This window comes from Lagopus muta, chromosome 3 (assembly GCF_023343835.1).
Source record: "Lagopus muta isolate bLagMut1 chromosome 3, bLagMut1 primary, whole genome shotgun sequence".
NCBI classification, from domain to species: Eukaryota; Metazoa; Chordata; class Aves; order Galliformes; family Phasianidae; genus Lagopus; species Lagopus muta.
The window spans coordinates 59,541,737-59,563,918 of NC_064435.1; the positions used below are offsets into that span (position 1 = coordinate 59,541,737).

The 22,182-nt window shown below is 39.3% G+C and overlaps 2 protein-coding genes across 2 annotated transcripts in view; one reads left to right on the forward strand and one right to left on the reverse strand.

Moving 5' to 3' along the window:
• Positions 1–22,182, reverse strand: part of CTNNAL1 (catenin alpha like 1) — a 596,511-nt gene that overhangs the window by 131,861 nt on the left and 442,468 nt on the right. The window lies entirely within an intron of this gene.
• LOC125690642 (uncharacterized) overlaps positions 141–22,182 on the forward strand; it is a 35,018-nt gene continuing 12,976 nt past the window's right edge. The window contains exons 1-9 of the mRNA XM_048939256.1: positions 141–272; positions 642–725; positions 1,669–1,737; positions 7,705–7,738; positions 13,512–13,562; positions 15,333–15,410; positions 16,847–16,983; positions 17,519–17,638; positions 18,131–18,161. Coding sequence (XP_048795213.1) covers positions 651–725; positions 1,669–1,737; positions 7,705–7,738; positions 13,512–13,562; positions 15,333–15,410; positions 16,847–16,983; positions 17,519–17,638; positions 18,131–18,161 — 595 coding nt within the window. The 5' untranslated portion in view covers positions 141–272; positions 642–650. The remainder of the gene's footprint in view (positions 273–641; positions 726–1,668; positions 1,738–7,704; positions 7,739–13,511; positions 13,563–15,332; positions 15,411–16,846; positions 16,984–17,518; positions 17,639–18,130; positions 18,162–22,182) is intronic.

The following is a 22,182-nucleotide window of genomic DNA, read 5'->3' on the forward strand; positions in this document are numbered from 1 at the left end:
CCTCCCGCCTCTCCCGCGTCTGAGGGAGCCGCGCTCCGATTGGCTGAGCCGATTGGCGCGGCCTCGCGCCTCGCGGACCGCGTCCGTCTAACGGAAAGGGCGCGCGCCGGCCGCGCGGGGTTGGGGCGCTCTCTCCGCCGGCAGGAAGCGGAAGTGACGGTGCCGCTGGGCGCGCCGCGAGAAGGCTGGCGGCGGTTGCTGTCGTTACCGAGCCGCCTGGGGACGTGCCGGCGGCGTGCGAGCCCTGCGCCGGGGGTGGGAGCGGCTCGGAGGTACCGCCGCTTCTTCAGTGCCATGAGGGGACGGGCGCGGGCCGGGGGGTGTGTGCGGCGGGTGGGCGGGGGTGGGAGGGGGAGGAATGGGGAGAAATGGGCAGCCCGGGGTCGGTGTGTTTTCTTTTTTTTCTGTCTTCTGTGTGAAGCGTTTGGTGTGAAGCTAAGCGGGAAGGTGCCCTAACGGAAGGCTTGAGGCTGCGGCGATGTCCTGGCAGTGAAATACGTGGTTGGCTCTAGAAAGGAATTAATCTTTATTCACCCCATGGATGCTTTGCTCCTTCCCCACAATTGTCTGTTAAAGGGTTGTGTGTGAACAGGAATATTATTTTTTATTATGGATTTCTTTAATTGTGTGTCTTGAAACAGTTCTGCAGGATGAGCGCCATCGCTGAAGATGCTAAGCCAGAAGATGCTAAACCAGAATCTGAAAAAAAAATATACTACTGTGAAGTGAGTGCCTTTCTTAATGGCTTTTTGGAATACATGCCAGAATGCAGGCTTAAGGTATTAAAAACCACGGAAGTTAGACAGAACTGACCGAGCTGCAGTGTGGCAGGCTGGTGGGAGAGGCTGTTAATGTTAGAGGATAATTTGGCCGGTTCCTGGAAGAACTGCTTGTCTGGTTTTGTGAATTTGGTTTGTTCTTGAGCAGTTACAGGTATACTATAGTGGCCCTTAAAGGCTGTCTTTCAGATTTCTGTTTGTTATTCTTACAGGACCTCTTAAAGTCTCTTCTGTCTTAAAGGATGCTGCTCTGGATCAGAGCATGTTAAGTTTCTATGTATCACATATTGTTCCAGTAACTTTTTCTGGCATATTGAAGGTATATGACAGCATGTCAAGGTGATAGGTAATGCTATCGTATATTGTTTTTTTTTTTTAATCATTGCTTTCTGTTGTTAATGATTGAAGGAAATAATTGTCAAGCTATATCCTATAATTGTTACGATGTTCTGTAGATCCTAGCGCAGATGGCTTCCTTTGCTGTTTTTCTGATCCCTTTGATAAAATGATGAATGGAGTTCCAGTTATTCTGGGATATATTTTTTGGTCTCCAATCCTTTCTAATCAATGTATGATCATTTCTTATTGGCTGGAGAATTTTGGAGAACAAAGAATCCAGTAATTGAGGGTAGGAGAGAAAGTGTAGGCTTCTCAAAGATTCATGCCAGCCAGTATACTTAAATATATATTGAAGTATTATTTGAACAGGTTTGCACACTGTTTCTGGTCATTTTGGTGGCACACTCCTGATGTGATTTAAACTGCTCCGTTTAAGTCATAAAAGACTTCCAGCGTCTTAATGTAAAATTATATTTCCAAGTCTTACACCTTGCCAACTGCAAAATATCCACAGCATAACTGAAGATGTACTTTCAATTTATCTTTTTAGGTTTGTAAAGTTCCATGTATGAGTTCTATAAGTCTTCAGTCACACTATCGTGGTATGAAGCATAGAAAGGTAACTTCTTTCCATATTACATGTTTATGTTAATTTAATCTTAAACCTGGGATTCTTGTAATAGTATTTGATTTCACAAGTATTCAAGTGCTTGTCTAACCCATCTGTAGATCTGTAGCAGCTGTTCCCATGAAAAAATCCCAAGAACAAGACTTTGAGGTTGGAGACTCAACTCTGTTTAGTTTGTAACTTGCAACATCAGTAGTTACTCTGAAGGCAAATGTGTATTAAATGTGAAATTGTGTTTTAAATTGTACAGAAGTCACACATGGTAAGAGTGCAAACTTTGAATTTGGGTGTAGTTAATGAATGTACTGCTGTGTTTTCCAAGACTGCATAACTCGCTTGTACTTTGAAGAAAACCAGCTTGCTTGGAGCATGAACTTTGTTTATACATGGTAACGCCAGTTCAGATTTCCTACGGGAGTTCACTCCATTTGCTTGAGGCATCTCAAATGGCAGCTTCATAGTTTACTACTTTTCCTTGTATTTCGCTTACATTGCTAGACAGTATTCTGTGGGGACGTGTTGAGAAAAGACCTTTCCAAATGCTGTTTGACTGAACTTTTAACTGCATGACTGACAGTTATCTGAGACTGAGAAGAAAATTTTAAAATGAGTAAAGCTGGGTGTGTTCGTTTGTCCATTCTTTTCCCTGTTACAGAAGATGGCTGTCATCATATTGGGTTGTTGTGGCGGCACTTAAAAGTGTCTGCTGTGATGTTTTCCTGATGATCTTTTATTCTTGCCAGAACACAAGGCTTACTGCAGTGCCTTTTTTCTCAAGTATTCAGGCTCCCCTTTCATTTGCAGAGGAAGGGCATTTTTATAGTTTGGCTTTCAGAGCTGTTCAGTAGTATTTCATAACCTGCTAGCTAATCATTTCAGTAGTGTGATGCATAAGCAATATTTGGGTCCATGGCTCTCCAAATGCTTTTTCCCAGGATTCGGTCATAGTGTTCTTTGTTGAACCAACAGAAATCTGTAGTATGGTAGTATTTTTCATGTCCTATCCAGTATTCTTGCTGATTCAAGAAGTTCTTTTGGTTTTGTGGTTGTTTCTTTTTATTTCTTAGCTAACCCTCATAGTGATCGAATTACTGCTGTTTCTCCCTTTTAAAGCAGAAAAACCAGTGCCAGTTCTCCCAGCAAATCCACGTATTGCTTTCCTTCTCTTCCATTTGAGTAAATCACTCTATCCTTGGCTACGTTCTTTTAAATTTATTGAGCTAATGATGGCTATGAACTGATAGTGAGCAAGCGTCAGACATATTGGAAACTGGATGATTATTAGGTGTTGAATGTCAGTGCTGATATGGAGTCCTGGTACGTCGCATGGCTACATTTCTATAGGAATAAGTCTGCGAGGACACACTATCGTTGTTTTCAAGTACTTTTAATGCCTTACTTTTAATTGTGAGATTGCAGAAGATCAAAATTCATTGAGATACCAAAAGAAGTCTTAATATCACCAAGCATGAGGCCACCATAGAAGTGCTAAGCTTAAGTTCTTTTTAAAACTACATATTGATAATGAACTTTGTTTATATTCCTTAACCAGTTTGGTTTTTTTTGCACTAACTTCTGTATTGATGAAGATGATGCTTCCTGTCCTTGTGCAGGAGAATAAGCAGAGTACACACCTAATGCTGGTAATTCACAAGGCCTAAATCCTGTAAAAACTACCAGTGTAAAAAGATTGAAATTGGGATGGTTGCAATGCAAGGCTGTGTATGTCTTACATTTTGAGTGTCTTACTACTTTTGTATAGTTGCATACTGACAGGCTTTGTGGTTTCATTGATAAACGAATATTGGTGGGGGGACGATTAGAGTGGTATTCATGTATTCATAAAGTTCTTAGCTCTTAGGAAGTTGCAATTAGCTTGTATTATGTATCTACTTTGAAAACAGTTGAACGTTTATTGTAAACTGGTTAGACAATACAGTTTTATGTAAGTTCAGTCGTACTTCTTATTGTACCAAGAGTAACAGGAATATTGTGCTAGAGAGGAAATTCTGGAGTGGAGTGTCTTTTTTTTTTTTCTTTTTTTTTTTTTCCCCTGTGTTTTGAGCAGTTCTTTGTACGGATGGTCCCAATAGAGTAAGCATTGCCTCTTCTATTAGCTGCCTTTGGAGCACAGATGAAGATTCTCCTGATTATATCAAGGATTCCCACTTTCTGTCTTCCCATCCTATGTTGGGAGAGTAGGAACGCTCAAATTCAAGAGAAGAATCTGGATTCAGGACTTCGCGACCTCATTAGAAATGAGAAATTGTTAGGCTTTTTTCTTCACCATTTATGTATTCTTGATTCTGCTCTACCTTTTGCCACTGGTTGTCATGCATCAGAACTGTTGATTGAAAATACCCAACGTGTGGCAATTTACATATCCTTTGGCATGGTACTAAAATCAACTGTGCTTGGAAAAAGCATTTATTTTAATATTTGGGTTAGTAACACAGGTTTCAGATACTGGAAACTTGCCTTGACATTATGGTGTTTGTGAAGTGTATCAAGTGCTTAGTACACTGTGAACCTCTGTAGCTTATCTTCATGATTAAACTGTAGAACTTTTCCTACACAAAAAATACGTTTGTGTCAACCTAACACTGCAAGCAATCCAGGAGACTCCCAGAGTCTGTTGAAGATAACTTCCTGGTCCAGGTATTGGATAGACCAGCCAGAGGAGAAGTGTTCCTCAATCTGGTGCTTGCCAGGAGGAGATAGTGGAGGAGATTGTTAAAGAAGTTAAGATTGGAGGCAGTTAATGCTGTAGCAATCATGCCTTGGTCGAGTTAGTGAGCTCTAGGAATATGGGCCTGGTCAAAAGCAAAGTGAAGACCCTGAACTTTGGGAACTTCAGGCTGATTAAGGAATTATTGGATGTGATCTCCTGGGAAGCTTGGGGGCAAAGGAGAGGAGCTGACAACTCTTTAAGGATGCCTTTCTGAGAGCCCAAGAGCTCTTCAACCCCCACCACAGGAAATCGTGTGGAGGAGGAAGGAAACTGGTGTGCCTGAGTAAGGACTTACTGAAGGGAAAAGAAGGAACAGTACAGGCAGCAGAAGCAGGAATGGGTGGCCTGTTTAGAATACAGGGATGAATCTGGGCACAGATGGAGCTATGCTCGGTGAGGGATATGAAAAAAAGGAATTCTGTGGGTATATTGATCAAAAGAGACGGGCCGAGCGTACCGCCTTTGATAAATGAGAAGGAAAAAGTGGCTACAATGGATATAGAGAAGGCTGAAGTACTCAGTGACTTCTTTGCCTTGGTCTTAGCTGGCTGTCAGTCTTCCTGAGCCTATTGTGTTATTGTGTCCTCTGAACGAGTTTTGGGGGATGCAAAATCTGTCCCGCTGTAAGAGTGGAGTGAGTCTGAGACCATCGCATGAGCCTGGGTATGTACACATCAGTGGGTCCAGATGTTATGCATCCCAGGATCCCGAAGGAACTGGCTGATATGATTGCCAGGTTATTCTCCATCGTGCTTGAAAAGTTGTGGCTCTCAGGCAAAGATCTCCATGACTGAGTAAAACAAAACATCACTCCTGTTTTTAAGAAAGGGAGGAAGGAGGAACTGGGGAACTACAGGCTGATGAGCCTCACATCTGTGCCTGGGAAGATCATGGAGCAGATCCTCTTGGAAGCTATGTGAAGGCATGTATGAGATGAAGAGGAGATATGAGACAGCCAACATAATTTCAGCAAAGGCAGATCATGCCCAACCAATCTCTGTGATGGAGCAAAGGCATTGGTGGACAAAAGAAGAGCAACTGATGTTGTTTATCTGGACTTCTGCAAGGCCTGTAATGTGAGCCTGTAATACCTCCTTATCTATCAGCTGGGGAGATAAGGATTTGAAGGCTGGATGAAGGTGGTGGATAAAGAATTGATTGGCTGGTTGCAGCCAGTGGGTTATGGTCAATGGGTCCACAGGAGGATGGTGAAGATGATCAGAGGGCTGGAGAATCTGTTCTGTGATGACAGGCTGAAGGAGCTGGGCTTGTTCAGCCTGGAGAAGAGAAAGCTTTGGGACCTCATTGTGTCCTTCCAGTACCTGAGAGGAGCTTATAAACAGGAGAGAGACCAGCTTTTTACACAGTGTTGTAGTGAAAGGAAAGGGGGAAATGGCTTTAGACCAAAACAGGAGATGTAGGTTAGATGTTTGGGGGAACTTTGTTCAGAGGGCGGTGAGGCGCTGGCACAGGTGCCCAGAGAAGCTATGGTGCCCTGTTCCTGAAGGCTCAAGGCCTGGTTGGATGGGGCCTGGGCAGCTGAGCTGGTGGGGGGCAGCCTGCCCATGGCACGGGGTGGGGAGGGTGGGCTTTGTGGGCCCTTCCAACCTAAGGCGTTCTGTTGAATAAATGGAGTTTCTGTTAATTCGCTGCTAACGTAGCTTATGTGATTTCAAGGGTGTATGCATTTAGGAGGAGTTAAATGATGTTTACATAATTAACAGCATGTGAAACAGTGTTTTGTTTGATAACCCTTGACCTTGGAATGTGTGGAGTCTAATCTCAAAATGTGTCTAGGAGGTTGGAACTCTGAAAGACAGCAGTTTTTGAGTTTTGACTTCTCATAGTTAGACACTTTGTTAAAAGTTACTCTAACTTTTTACAGTCTTAGCTCAAAAACAGTTGTTGCAATTTGCTTGTTACACAAGTACAGAGAAAAAGTTTCTCAATATGTGAGAATATTCATTCTCAACACAGTTTTGTTGTTCTTTTTTTCTTTTGTTTTCCTCTTCCTTTATTTTTAAAGCACTAGAGAAGTTCTATTTTACTTGTTCCACAGTTGAGACTGATGGGTCACAACATCTTTAGTGTTAAAGCAGTAATCTAAGCACAGGTGAAACTGGTTGTTCAGAAGTGGTCAGGAAGGAACTTTCTTTCAACAGTAGCTCGCAGTTGCTAATATTTTTCAATGCTTCTCTGAAATGTCAGGTATTAACAGCTGTTTATTGTAAAACTGGTGTAGAATGACAAGTGGTTTATGCATAACAAAAGTATTTGTGGCAGTGTAACTGGAAGGAAGACCCTGTGTTCCAAGCTTACAAAATCCCGCTGAGTTCATGCAGCACCACCCACTCACTATGTGATGCTACTGGGGTGAAGTGACTTCCTTTTTTTCTCTATTTTGTTTTTAGCTACTGTGAAAGATCAACTGTTTAGCTTCTTGAAAAGAGACAAAACTGTTGTGTCAGTCTTGATTGTTATTGAGCTGTCACACTCACATGCAACATACCTTCCATGGCACTGAGTACTGAAAATAGAGCACTGAACTCCATGAAGTGCTCGTGAGTAAACAACTGTCTTGCTGTGAATGATGACGCTTCTTTTCATATTTTTTGGTGGCAAGTTTGTACATATTTGCTAAAAAGGTCTAAAAATAAGTCAGTATTGGTTTTAGCCACATTTTAAAATGGAAATTTAAGTTACTCTTTTTCTCAGATGCTTCCAAAAAGTGATGTGTTCTGGATTCAGCTGATGAAAGCCACTTTTCCAGTTCTTCATGACAGAATAAACTTTCAGGAGACTTGGCTATCCTGGAATTTTATACAAACCCACCCAATATGTTGGGAAAGCTGTTTTTTTTGTTAGCTTGTTATTCTTTTCTGTGTGAGGTTTTTTCTTGATGGAACTACAGTTTTTGGAACCTTAGGGGCTGCAGTCATGTGGAAATCAAAGTTTTGTCTGGTATCTTACAATTCCATTAATACCAGGGCTTTCTTGAAATTTACCTTATGTTAACTGTAAGTATGCTTTTGCCAGTACTTCGAGCTTTTGCAGATAATCATAAAGGCTCATTTTTTCCTATTTGATAATGGAAACTTTGGCCTGTATTGTAATTTGTCTGCAAAGGCTTTGCTCAAGAAGTACGGGATTTTTCCTTCAAACGGCGCAGCACATTAATTTCTTTTTCTTATTTTATTTTGGGATGACTTGCATCTTCATTACTAAAGAAAGAAGAAGCACTGAGATTCAAGACTGTCTATTGTAAGTATAATGCTTTTATCTTTCCAGCTTCTTAGTGTAGATACTACTTGGGGGGTTTAATATTTGTTGCTCTTCCAGTAGTTTGTATATCTGCATTTGTCATATCTGTACACCTGTAACTATGGTTCTCTTTATATGCTGAACATTTTTTGAGGTATTTGTCTAATGAACTGTTGAGTTAATAAATACTTACCAGTATGACGCCTTCCTTAATTTTGCCTTTCCACTTCTAAGTACCTATATATCTGTTTAATGGAGGAATAGGTAGGCCATATCTTAGTTTCTTACCTTCCCAAGCTAAACTGTCTTCTGCTTGTTGTCAGCTTTGTGCTCTCATTGCTAAGCTTCAGGCAGTATGCTAAGAATCTATACAAGTAGGCTAACACAGCACTGCTGCAGATGCTGCTTTGCCTGTGCTGAACTTGCCTAGCTGCATCACAGGAATGTTATGCCTTTCTTCATTGTAGTGTGGACTTGGAGTAGCAAAGACCCATTCAGTGTAAACTGAGTTGTTGGGGAATGTTGTTCCATAAAATGAGAATATGGATCCAGACTGACATGTGCCAAGAAAATGAGAGTAAATGGTAAAAGGACTCAAAATCTGGGATATGACTTGCTTCAATGTGGTGTGCTATAAAAGCATGGATGCACAAGATTTTTAAAGTACCACAAGCAGAGAACACTGGCATATATGGAAGTAGTGAATAAAAACTATTGTGAAGATTATGAATTGGAATGGATGTACAGCCATCACAAGAAATAAGCCTTTCATTTCTAGTTCATCTTTTTAGCATGTTCTCCTAAGAAACTAGGCTTACAGAAACATGTTTTGGCTTTGATGTCTGTTCTCCAGTATCTTTTGAACCAGATTAGTCAAAATGGATTCTGAGTACGTATCTGCACAGAAAAATGTGATGTCAGCCCTTCACTGACAGAAGCGCTGCTGGCTGAGCTCACCTTTTACTGCACTCTGAAGAACCAGCACAGGAGGAAGATCCAGTAAAAGCACTGGTCAGTGTCTATTTTCTAAGACCCTGGCCTCTGTTACCTGCACTGGTGGTTTCGGGCTGCAAACAGAATGTTAGTGCAAGGCACATCATTCAAGTGTGTGAACAGCTTTGAGATGTTCTGCATCAGTAGACATGAGATCAGCATGCAGTGCTCCTCTTAGAAATGCTACTTGACAAATTCTGCAAGAGTTCTGAAGATACACGTGTCTATGCAGTGTCCCAAGGGGTTTTCAGCGGCGTAAAATTTTATTGGTATCTCAGTAACAACAGATTTTTTTGGCCATGGGTGGAATATTTTTGGAGGAAGATGAGTTTCTGTACCATGCTTTGGATTTCATACTGGAAAAGATCATTAAGAATGGTACTGATGATGAATGTAATCTTGTAAGCTTGATTGCTGAATAGTTTCCGCTTCAAGAATGTAAAGTCTTGTTTTGGAGGAGTAATGCAAAAGATGCATAGTATGAAAACTGAAAGTTGTTTAAGAGGACAGAAGAAAGTGTGATAGCAAGACAGCAGGAAGAGAGGTGGGATGCAGGTGTCTGTCGGAAAGACCTACGCTTCTGGAAAATGATACTGCTTAATGTACTGTAGGCTCAGCATTTCATGAAGGTTCAAGGTAAGAACGTATGGTCGTTTCAGCCACAGCATCTCCTGACGTATCATATGTTAAAGTTTTTCGGCTGAGATATATCTTATGGAAATGGGTAAGTCTCTGATTGTTAAGGAGAGTGATCTTCATATGCAACTTGAGGAAACCAACTGGAGCTAACTTTCGGAGTAGTCACAGCATCACAGGATGCCACAAGGCAGAAACTTTACAAGGTGCGCTTTGTTTAATCCAGAAAATCCCGAACCACAGTAATCCATGTTGAAGCAATAAGCATCTTTTTACTTCTAATGTGGAATGAATATACATAGTATTGATGTCTCCTTTATTCTTTGTCTGTCTTGACCTGTGCTTCACTGAAGATCTGCACGTGGGAAGCCAGCTTTGTGAGCTCTTGTTACAGTTGTCTTGTCCAGAGAAGGCTGAAAGTTAGCCTGCTGAAGTTACTGAAGTTGCTGAAGTTACTTGTCTTAGGGGTACACGTGGTTTTCTATTTGCTTCTGCTGCTTCTACATTTTACCTTGAGAGTCTGTAGCTCCTGGAAATCCATGGATGTGTTCTGAGATATAAGAATAAAGTCTGAATGTGGTTGACTTTTTTTTATTTTAAATAGCTGATGAATTCTACAGTTTGCAGACACACAGTGAGAATGAATAAATTGCAGACAGAGCATTTGTGGATTACTTAGTGATGGGCATGGATATTCTTAACACCTATTATGTAAAGTATAAGTCCGTTGTCATTTTAGGATATAATTTCCTGGGATGCTCTTATCACTGTTGTGTGCTGTTCTAGTGAGTATTGTCAAATACTCCAGTGAGAATGAGACATGACAGCATGCTCACAGTGGAGTTTCAGGAGCCAGGAGCAAAAATGTATGGATGTTATCAGAGTGAAGGATGAGTTTTCTTGGAAATCGCTTGGGACAGAACCTGATGGGTATCTGAAACGTGCACTATCTGAAGAACGAGTACTTGAGAACATGAAGTTTGACATTGAAAATGTTTTACATTATCATCAGCAATGTCTTCTTTGCAGCAGAATTAATAATAAATTCCTTTCTCAGTGGGGAGAACAACGCCAATACAGCTATCATTCATAAACCAAAATGCCAATTTCCCACAATTGTTTGGATGCTGAGTTTTTCAAGCAGCAGTGAGTGTGACAAACCCGGCTGTTTAACTGCACAATCTAGTTGCCTTTAAAGTCAGGCCAGGAAATAAGTCTGTTTACAGATGGCTGTGTTTGGAGGAGTGCTGCTTTCTGTAAGAACGACTTGTGGATATGGTTCAAGTTTCCACATGGCAAAACCATCAACAAGTTAGTTTTATGGTAGGCAAAACTGGGGATCTGGTTGTTTTTGTTTCTCAAGCAATTTGGAAGAGAGGATCTAAATAGATGATGTGGGAAAAGATGATACTGAAGTTCTAGGACTTTCTTGAGCTTTGATTTAACTTAGAAAGTATACGAATTTTGGTCATGTGGTTTCTTTGCACAGTGGTCGTTCTTTCAGCTGTAGTTGAGGCAGTTTCATCCGTGTGTTCAGGGATCAGGAAGGGAGGAGATTGAGCATTTCTTTCCTATGATCTTTTGGCCAAAGAAGGAATAAATTTGGAAAACTGTTGTAGCTTTGACTGAACAGATTGTGCGCTTCACCTCTTGTGTTGAAATATCTATCTACTCTGCTGAGTTCAGTACATTGCTGTTCTGGAGTAACTGAATTGGTGATATCTGACAGTGCAGATGTGCGTGCATTACAAATACAGGTATAGGTATAGGAGGAGGAGAACAAATATGTTAAGAACAGTGTCACTGAATATTAGAAGGAGAGGGATTTTGGTTGTTTTGTTAGTATAGATTGCAAATATCTGGAAAATATTCCATACTAAATAAAATTGCTATTCAGAAGGGATTTCCTGAGGCTATCTCATCTAATTTCCTGCTTGAATTAGGTCTGCTGCCAAAGTTAATCATGCCTTCCTTATCGAAGGGGTGAAGGTCTCCAAGGACAGTCTGCCACCTCCATTTAATCAATCTGGAGCTGTTGCCCTGTCTTAAATAACTTTCATCCTAACAAAGTAAACCTGTGCCTCCTAAGTAGCAATCTGTTTTCTCTTTGTTATACTTTTGCCACCTCTTGAAAAGGTTTGACTAGTCTTTGTAACTGCTGCTTGAGTACTGATGCAATTCAGTGTCCTCTTAACCTCTACTTTACCAGAGTAAACAATTCCAGTTGCCTGTACAGACCCTCAGAAGGGGGTTTACCTTGTTTGCAGAGAATTGCTTTTGGCTGGTGTTCAACTTGGCGTCTGTCAATACCATCAGGTTCTTAGTAACTGTGCAGCTGCTCAGCTTGTGCTCATAAGTGGCATTAGTTCAGCTGTAGAACTCTTCAGTTCTTATGTTACTTAAAGTTTCTTTAATAATCAGTGTTCCCAAAGTCCTGCTCAACTAAAGCCTTGACATCGGTTGTATTCCTGCGTTGTCTCTGAGTTTGCTGATGGTGTTCTGTGCATCAGTCAGGTTACTGATGAAGAGGTTAATTGCAATGGACACTGTTTGCTGAACACCAGTAAGAGTCTGGGTTGCTACTCATACCTCATTAAGTGCGGAAGTGCAGCTGATTTTTCCAGCTCATTTATCAGTCTGATAGGCTTTAAGTGAAAATACTACCGCTCTGGTTTTGAGATACTTAAGAAATACAATTTAACATTATTAGTAGACTAATTACAAGGCCATGGGGCTCATAAATGTCAAACTTAAGTTCTAGCATGCAAAACTAGCATCAGTGCGTGGGAGAGTGTCTTATTGGGTAATAACTTCTGTTGAGCTGTTAGCAGAGACTGTGGTAGCTATCTGCAAATGTTTGAGAACAAGGAAAGACAAAAAACACTCTGGGTATGGTGCTAGTAGGAGTTGTAAGCGGGTTGTTGTTGTGTTTCTTAAGCTTGAACTGTATGTGTAAACTTAACCTTGTTGCAGCAAACTAAAATAGAAGAATAGTTTTCTGCAGGTGTGTGTTGGTGTTATTTAGCTTTTGACCATGTTGTCATGGCGTGCTGGACCCGAAATCCAACTCAGGCTGTACACAGCCTAACAAAACGGCTCTGTAATTAAGTAGTTTTCATACTTGCAATGAATCTGGAGAGCCTCTGGTTTATACTAGTATGATCTTAGAAGCTTTTTACTGAAAAAGCTGGGTAACTTACGTCCGTCTCGATTTCTCACAATTACTTATACCCCTCCCTTATGTTAATAGTGTAGTTGTTTGCAGAATATTTGCAGCTTTGATCTGATTTACAGTTCTGATATGTATCTCTTCACTGCTGATCTTGTGCAGAAGGAGGAAGTCTGTGCTATATGCAGCATACAGTATTTGCTATGAGCGTGGAAAATCTCTTCAAAAATAAGAATGGCATGAGCAAATGAGTAGTCTAATTTTTCAAGTTTTTAAGCTAAATATAACACAGATTTGTATGATCTGAATTGTATGATCTGCATGTCAGTTTTCATTTATTCTTGGTTGTAACAATTTCCAAAATGCTGAGAGCATCATTGAAGCTCACTTGGGTATGTCTGTGTGTATGGATTTAAGTATGAATGGAGCAAGGAAGAGAAGTTCCTAATGAAGGGGTCATGTTTAGAAAAAGCTTGTTCAAGCATTCACTCTGAAATTGGTTAAAAATATGTACAGATGCCTGTGTAAAAGTCTGTTCTTGTCATGCAATTTAATGACTTGGGACTATCTAGGCTCTAAATATTTAGATGAGAGTTTGTCTGTCAGGCACCTATGCTGCTGGATCTGCTTTCATGCAGAAAACCGAATAGCTAAAATAAATAATTAGATGGTATGCAAAGCAATAAAAGAAAAAAAATGAAGTAATGGGATACACTGTGTTTTTCTGGTATTTATCCATGTGTTTGGTATACTGTATAAGTAAGGAAGGTGAGCAGAAAAGAAGACTTTTTCATATTTGGGAAACTTAAGTTACAGAAGGAAAGTGCACCAAGATGAAATACCATTGTAAACTTAGCCTGTATTAAACAGGCATAGTGAAGATAACTGTTCAGGTTGTTAATATGGTTGGATGATCTATTATGTACTTAAGAGCATTTGAGAAGAATTGGTCTGACTGTCAAACTGTCATCTTAGGTCCTCCAGCTCCCTTCCGAACTACGATGAGCTATGAAACGCAGAGACCAGGTATCTGAATGTAAATGAGCTAGCCTCCTTTTTAAATACAACTTTGGGCATCATTAAAATAAAACCATCAAAGCGTTTGTTAATTGATTTCTTAAGAAGTAATGCAAGTTACCAAATGTTTCTTTTGTGCACTGGTTATTTTATTTAAGAAAAGTTCTTAGGTGTGTATTTTCAGTGAAATGATTCAATACCTGAGGCATCATAGTTTTTTTTCTTCCTGATTATCTAATATCTTTTTAGATCATGAAGTTTTCAACTGAGCATTCTGTAGCATGCTTGTATATACAAATACAGTACAGTGAAAGTTTAACAGAAGCATGTAAAACAAGATGCATGTCCAAATAAATAAATAAAACTAAGAAGGCCTGTAAAGTTTTGGAAGATTTGGCCTCACTATCCTGTGGCAGGAGTTGTCCTGTCAGGTATCTTCTACCATGTTTAAGTTACAACAGATAATATGTATATATTAAGTGCTGGCATTTTGTGAAGTATTTTTTTTAATATATGCAGCCCTGACATTTGGCTTGATGGTGGCAAAAACGTACTCCTGGTGGAATGAACAAACATGGAATTCACTGTCCTGATAATGTTCTTCTTTAAATGTAACTTGGTGTCCTAGAAGGACAAGAACACATTGTTTAGTGCTTGGAGTTCAACTTCTGTTTGCTTGGATTTGAAGAAACTGTCAGTTGTTATGACTCTTCTTAGGAAATGTAGTAGGTTGAAATACACTTACAATCATTAGAATCATAGAATTGCTCAGGGTGGAAGAGACCTTCAAGATCAAGTCCAACTGCAACCTAACGATACTACCCTGAGCAACCCTCTGCTAAATGATGTCCCTGAGCACCACATTCAAATGGATTTTAAGCACATTCGGGGATGGTGACTCCATCTCACTGGGGTGTATGTATTACTTGTAAGTAATTAGGAAGATAACTTCTGCACATTTTTATCAGATATAGAAACAGATATTTTAACACTTGAGCATACTCTTTTATAATAGCCAATACTTGAACGCATTTATTGTCTCATTGAATTTGTTTTACAGATAGGTGTAGCTGGTGCTCTGAGTTGACCAGGGATACTTTAAAAGTGTTCTAGGACAGTTAAGGATAAAACCAAGTAAATAAAACCCAGTGAGGAGTGAGAGACACCCCTGACTGAAAGAATTCTAGTTAATGCTCAGGAGCATAACATGATTGTGCAGCTTCTGGTCTGCCCAGAGAATGCAGGGAGTTTCAATTAGTGCCATGTTAGTGAAGTTATGTCTCTTTATTAGATTTAAGGCAATATGAGTATTGAACTCCAGATTCCAAACAAGTAATATAGAGGGTGCAATGTGATCATTAGAGTTTTAGCAGAAATGAGAGGCAGGCGAATTGGTTTGCTTGTTTTTTTAGTTTTTTCTTTTAATATTGACTGACATGGTCTGGGACAGGCTATGAATGTGAACTTGAGAGTGTTTTGTCAGTAAACTGGATTCTGCTAGATGATCTTTTTTTGTTTCTTTGGATCTCTTGAAGTCATTAATTTCTTATGTGTAAAAATGTTATTGAAAGTGCGGTGCTGGAGTCTTCTTGTGAGTGATAGAGATCCTATCCATTTCTTTTTCACATTTCAGAGTGAAAATTAGCTTTGTTTCTCTTAAGTTTCAATTAGAAACTCCTGTAAAATCATAGAAATTGGATGTAAGCTGTCTAATGCACTTGTTCATTTTACTGTAATATTTATTTGTGATTTTTTTTTTTTTTTTTTTTTTTACCTTAGTGAAGAGAGGACTCACAAAGGACATTACGTGTCTGAAGGATTTTATTAATGATCCCAAAAGAGAAGAACCCCTAGTTGGTATGTTGTTGTTTTGTTTTGTGAATGCTATGTCTTTGTATTGCATGTGTTTTGAAATCTGAGGTGGTATGTTGATACTGTTTCATTATGTAATTGTTGTTGGGTAATTAATGGGATATATCTCATACATTATGCCTTCTAAAGTTTAACTTGTTACACAACCATTGTAATAGTCACCTCTTCTATGCACCTTACTAGTTAGATAATTACTTCCTGAAGGAACCATCTCAGTAAGGATGCTTTTTGCAGAAACCAAAAAGATTGAGATTGGAAGGACCATCTGGAGGTCATCTTGCCCAACTCCCTTGTTCAAGCACCAAGCAGGATGATTAAGACTGTATCTAGGTAGCTTCAGAATATCTGCTAGGTGGTGGAGACTCTGCAACTTCTGTTGATAACCAGTCGTTCTCACAGTGAATTCATCTCCTGTGCTTCAGTTTTAACCCATTGCGTCTTGTTCTGTCACTGGGCACCACTGATAAGAGCCTGTATCTATCTTCTTTGCACCTTCCCTTCATGTATACTTGTATGCATCGAGGTTCCTTCCTTCTGTATTCCGAGCTGAACACTTCCAGCTCCCTTAGCCTTTCCTCCTGAAAGGTGTTTATGTTCCTTCATCATTTTTGTGGCCCTTTGCAGAAATCTTTCAACTTTGTCCCTCTCACTTGTTCTGGGAAGCCAAGAATTTTCCACATGCAGCATTATCAGTGCTTAGTGGACACACCTCTCCTGCTGCCATCACTCCTTATGCAGCACAAGTTGATAAGTAAACTTTTTAATGCTAGTTATAAGCATCACATCTAGAGAGTTTTGAGCGCTTCTAAGATGTAGTCTGTCTTTCAGTGGAACTAGGAACAAAATTAAGCAAATCCATTTTCTCTCCTGTTAATTCTTTTAAAAAAAAAAAAAATTAACAAAGGACTTGATTTTATGAAGGGATTATTGTTATTTCTGGATATGTTTTGTACTACTCAAACGTTATAATTTGCTACTCAAATTCTATTTGATTGAGTAATTTAAATTGATTTGTTTTTAATACAGAACTTGATATGGTATTTCCTGTCTTTGTTTTTTGTTTGACTGACTGATATGTCTCCATTAATTATCTCATACGGCTGTATTGAAGGAAATGTGGTTTTTTTGTTGCTTAAAAATATCCTGGGCAGGAGAGTAGCTATATTTTTGTTTTACTGAGTTTGCAAATCTTCCAAAGAAGTTTTTTTTTTTTTCCTCCTGAATAAAATATTGTAAAGAAAAGAATTTAATTTATGTGGGTAGCAAACCTGACCTTTGTGATCCTGAACTAGCGTTGAAATTCTGAAAATGGAATACTCTTCTTTATTAATTTTGGCTTCTAGTGAGCATCTTTGAAAAAAATACTTCTGTTTATAATAGTCTATTTTAAATATAGATGTTTGTAATTCTTGCTTTTACAGGCTTAGAACATGTGGTTGAAATCAGATTTGAAGGAAGAAGAGAGCCGCATTATGAATGCAAGCTGTGTGGGTTTAATACAGAGATGGCACCCATGATAGAACATCTTAGTGGATATAAACACAGAAGAGCATACATAGTAAGTAATTTTGATCACAAGATACGAAAAAAAAGATAATTTTTTTACTCTGAATACCTACATTTGAAGTTTAACCTCCCCCATTTGATGTCACTAATAATTGCTTGACTGAGTATTGATGGGTCACATCAACATGAATAGCTATAAAGCTGTGAACTGCTGAAAATGTGATCCAGAGGTGCATGTCTGCATCTACTTGAACTCTGTTCTTAAGAGTTTTAATCTCATTTGAGATCAGGTTCTCAGTCCTTGGTTCTCTCTCATTTTTCAGTATGCCCATGGTATTGTTGGATATTGTACAGAGCACACTACCTTTCAATTGCAAACTTCATGTAGTATCCAAATTCTGTTGTGAAGACAGCCTGTGCATTTTCAACATTAACGTTTAAATGATTGTGTTATGGAGGAGAAACTACCTCCTCATATTCAAAACTATGTTTACTAGTCCTTAGAAGCCTGTCCAAGAAATGAAATGTGCCTGTTTTTTAATATATGAATTTTGACGTTGCTCATTTAAAACTTTTTTTGCCAACAGTCTAAAGAATTTCCAGACAAAATGAAGAGAAAGGCAACAGATGTAAAAGAATGCAAAGTCTCATTTCTGAAAAGAATAGCAGGAGAGCTAGAGAAGACTGAAGGATTAAAAATGTATAAGGTAACTGGAAGTAAATGTTAAATATCCAATAATGTATTTTTAACCAGTGCATTTATGTTTGACCTAGGAAGCTTTAAAAGTACTGCTGACAAATCATGTTAAATTCTTGTGTGTGACTAGAAAGTGCAGTGCTAAGTAGAATCAAGATGTAAGCTAAAGTCACCCTAAAACACGTGGGGAAAGGAACAATAGTCTTGAAATTCCTGTGAAAAAAATGAAGCTGTTGAAGAAGTTAATTTCCTTTTAGTTAGAAAATGTCCAGCTGGAGATTTTAATGCTTTACTTCAGTGATTCTTAACTAACACAATTTAACTTTCTCAAATGTCTGGGAATTTTCTCTCAAATTTAATTTGTACTGGTTGTATATAATTTGTAAAACTGTGCTAGGACGAATAAAACTACTTGTTCTATCTCTACAGACAGTTGCAATAGGGACTATTGTAATGAACTCTTATAAGAAAAATCTAATATAAAACTATGTCTGCTTTCTAGATTGAAGGTTACATAAGACCAAGTACCTCACGTAAGTTTATGTATTATTTGAATATAACACATTTGACAGCCAAAACCAGCTTACTTTGAATTACTGCTTGAACTTGAAGGGTTTGACTGTTTTAAAACATTAAAATTGCAAGTAATAGCACAAAATGTTTTCTTTTCAAAGATTTTTCCAGTTTTTGTAAATTTGAAATGAAGAGACTTTTTTAGCTGCTTGGTTCTGGAGGTATTTAAGATAACTACAGTAGTTTTATAATCAAGAAAAGTCAAGAAGTATAGAAATATGGTTTTAGATGGATTTCTTTGAAAAAGCTGATAAAACCTTTTCCACCAAGTTTCAATCATCAAAAGGCATACAAATCAGTGCTGAATTGCTGCTAAAGGCAGAAGTTATCTTTTTTTAGCAAATTTATTTGAATGAGCAACGGAAATAAAACCTTCCAGCATATAAGCAGCATCCTCCCTCTCTGCAGTATATTTGAGTTGTATTGTTTTCCAACGTGAAGAGGTATGTGTACTTGCTACCTTTTGACCCTAGAACTACTGGCAGTAGGTTTATTCAAATGGGTGCAGATTGCTTGGTCAGCAATGTATGTCAGTATGAATCCTGCCTGTAGTGCCTACCACAGTGGTGATTTATTTGAATTGGTCACTGATGGCTTTTGTGTCTTGTACCTACTTATGTTGGTCTACCGAACAAAGTAGCAGAGACCTTTTTGAAGCTTTGTCTCTTTTGTGAAGCAGATGGAATGTGATCCGTTAGCCTGGTCCTGTAATTCTCAGTTCAGAGTAAACTTTATGAATGAGTTCTAAAGCCTCCAGAACTATTTGTGTATTCTGATCACCACAGTCTGAACTGTTGGTCAGAATCTTGCTATAGAGGTTTTTAGCAAGTTCGGCGCTGTACCTTGCTCTTCATAAATCTGAATGGATGTTGTTAACATTTTTTCTTTGTATGGGAATCTTCTGGAAACCGCTGCCGATATTTTTTTTTTTTCTCTATAATATAGAAGGTGTAATACTGAAAGTTCATCTTCTAGAAGAATGTAAAATATTTTAAGTATTTCAGAGAAATGATGATCCAGATTGCTAGTAAGTGAAGGACAAAACAACTGATAATCAACTTTCAGGTAGGCAGCGTTGTATAGTGTTAACATGAGGAAAGTTGTATGGACATGATAGTATTTGATTTCAGAGCTTACTGACTTCTATAGGACGTCTATAGGAAAGACGTATTCAAGTATTCACTCAGGGCAAAAAAAAATAATAATCCATGCAGTTCCACAGGCTATGAAGAGCTGGAAGGAACAGACAAGAGTGTTGTGATGTTCAGCTTTAACTAGGTAGTAAGCACAGCAGCACAACATCAAGTTTATTCCAAAATAAAAACACTACTTATTTAGAAGGAATTCATGCTTACTGGCTTAACAACTGTGTGGGCTTAAGGTAGATCATATTTTTAGAGAATGACTTTCATCTTCAGAGCTCCCTTCTGTCAGCAAGAATGAGTTTGAGGATGTAATTAAGAAATGCTATCTGGGTAAGAGACAAAACAGACATTAACATGTAAGTTTTGGCTACTGCCAAAATCACTTGCAAACCAACATGATTATGTATCTTTATATACATTTGAGAAGCTTTGGAGGGATTGATTTGTTGCTTTCCTCAAAGGAAAAATTAAAACATTTCTTTATTCTCTGAAGAAAGGCCATCCGTACCTTATGAAGATAATTCTAGTAATCACTTACTCACAGAAGAGAACTAATGAACTTGAAAGCCCTATGGCGTTCTTATGAAGCGTGGGAATCTGTATAAATACAATGTGATAGTACAGCATATGAATTTCTAGTCTAATTTAGTTTCTGAATTCTGTTTGCATCAATATTTTCTGTTCTAAAAGCTACTTTAATGCTACTACAGAATGCAGCTGGAAACTAAAAGCAGTTCCAAAGATTTAGTTTGCTGTTTTGGACAACAGTCTTCAGATTCAGTTATTTCTTATTTGAAATTATAGCGGATAACTGGGGAAGTTTGTCTGTATCTTCATTGGGTAAGTGGTAACTCCATGTGTGAGTACAGGATAGGAAATAACAGGCTTATCAGCCTTGCTAAAAAAGGCTTGTGATGGCTGTGGTGGTTGCCAAGCTGAATATAAACCAATAGAATGCTCTCATTTCATATAAAGCAATCTTGTAACACTTCAGGTAGGGAACAGGCAGCAAGCAGACTGCTGAGTGTTCTTATTGCCCACTGTTTGATACTGGTAAGATCAAACTTTGAATATTTTATCTAGTTATATTCCTTCTAACTCTAAAAGAAGGTGGAGAAATTGGAGAATATGTAGCAAAGGGGTGTGGTGGTACTCAAGGATAGAGAGCATTGGGCTTCTTTAGATGGGAAAGAGTACTGATGGCTATTCTTCTAGAAGATTGCTACAAAGGTGACAAAGCTGAAGTTGTTGGTAACTGCAGAAAGTGAAATAAGAGATTATAGCCATGGATGGCAGATTGAGAGACTGAACTCAAGAAAAACTTATTTCGTAGAGGATGGAACAGCACTAGAACAGATTATCCACATATCCTTCATCCTCAGAGGTTTTCAAGACCTGGCTATATAAAGCTGGCAGTAACCTTTCTTGAAGTGGGAGCTTGGGCGGGATGGTGAAACTGGAACTCTGTATGATCAGAAAGCTATAACATCATCAGAACTGCAAAAATACAATACAGTAGCTTGTATGACAGGAGTGCTGATATGGATGGATAGAGGCTTCTCGTCAAAGTCGCAAACAATCCAAAATTGAAATCAAGCAGTTTTTCATGCAGATGCTGGGTGGGTCAATGGGGAGAGGGTTTTGCACATTTTACCTGCAAGGAAAGGAGAGAAGACTGAGGAAAATGATGATCAGTGGCAGCCTTAGTTGATATGATCATGAGCTTATTATCATGACATTCCTAGTCACCAAACTGGAGAAAAAATGGATTTGATGGACGGAACACTCACTGGATAAGGAGTTGGCTGGATGGCCACACTCAGGAGAGTTGCAGTCAGTGGCTCAGTGTCCATGTGGAGACTGGTGATGAGTGGCATTCCTGAGAGACCAATGTTACTTAACATCTCTATCGGCAACATGGGCAGTGGGATTGAGTGCATCCTCAGCACATTTGCAGATGACACCAAGCTGAGTGGCTGCAGTTATTATGCTAGGGGGAAGGGATTCCATCCAGAAGGACCTGGACAAGCTTGAGAGGTGAGCCCAAGCCAACCTTATGAAGTTTAACAAGGCCAAGTGCGAGTCCTACATCTGAGTTGGGTCATTCTCAAACACAGATACAAGTTAGGCAGAGAATGGCATGAGGGCGGGTCTGATGAGAAGGATTTGGGAATGTTGATTGATGAAAGATTCAACATGAGTTGACAGTGTACACTTGCAGCCCAGAAGGCCAACCTTCTGGGTTGCATCAAGAGAAGAGTGACCAGTAGGTTGGGGGAGGTGACTCTGCTCTCGTAGGGCCCTACCTGGAGTACTGTGTCCAGTTCAGGAGCTCCCAACACAAGAAGGGCATGGAATTGTTGGAGCAGGTCCAGAGGAGGGTCATGAAGATGATCAGAGGACTGGAGCACCTCCCTTATGAGGACAGGCTCAGAGAACTAGGGCTCTTCAGCTTTGAGAAGAGAAGGCTCCAAGGAGACCTTATAGTGGCCTTTCAGTACCTGAAGGGAGTCTACAGGAAAGCTGGGAAGGGACTTTTAATGAGAGCAGGTAGTGACAGAACAAAGGGAAATATTTTTAAGCTGGAGAGGATAGATTAAGACTGGATATCAGGATGAAGTTCTTTACTGTGAGTGAGAGTGGTGAGAGACTGGAGCAAGTTGCTTGGTGAGGTTGTGAATTCCTCCTTGGAAGCATTGAAGGCCAGGCTGGATGGGGCTCTGAGCAACCTGGCCCAGTGGGAGGTGTCCCTGCCTATAGCAGGGGGGTTGGAACTAGATAAACTTAAAGGTCCCCTCAAACCCAAACCCTTCTATGATTATATATTTAAAATCCT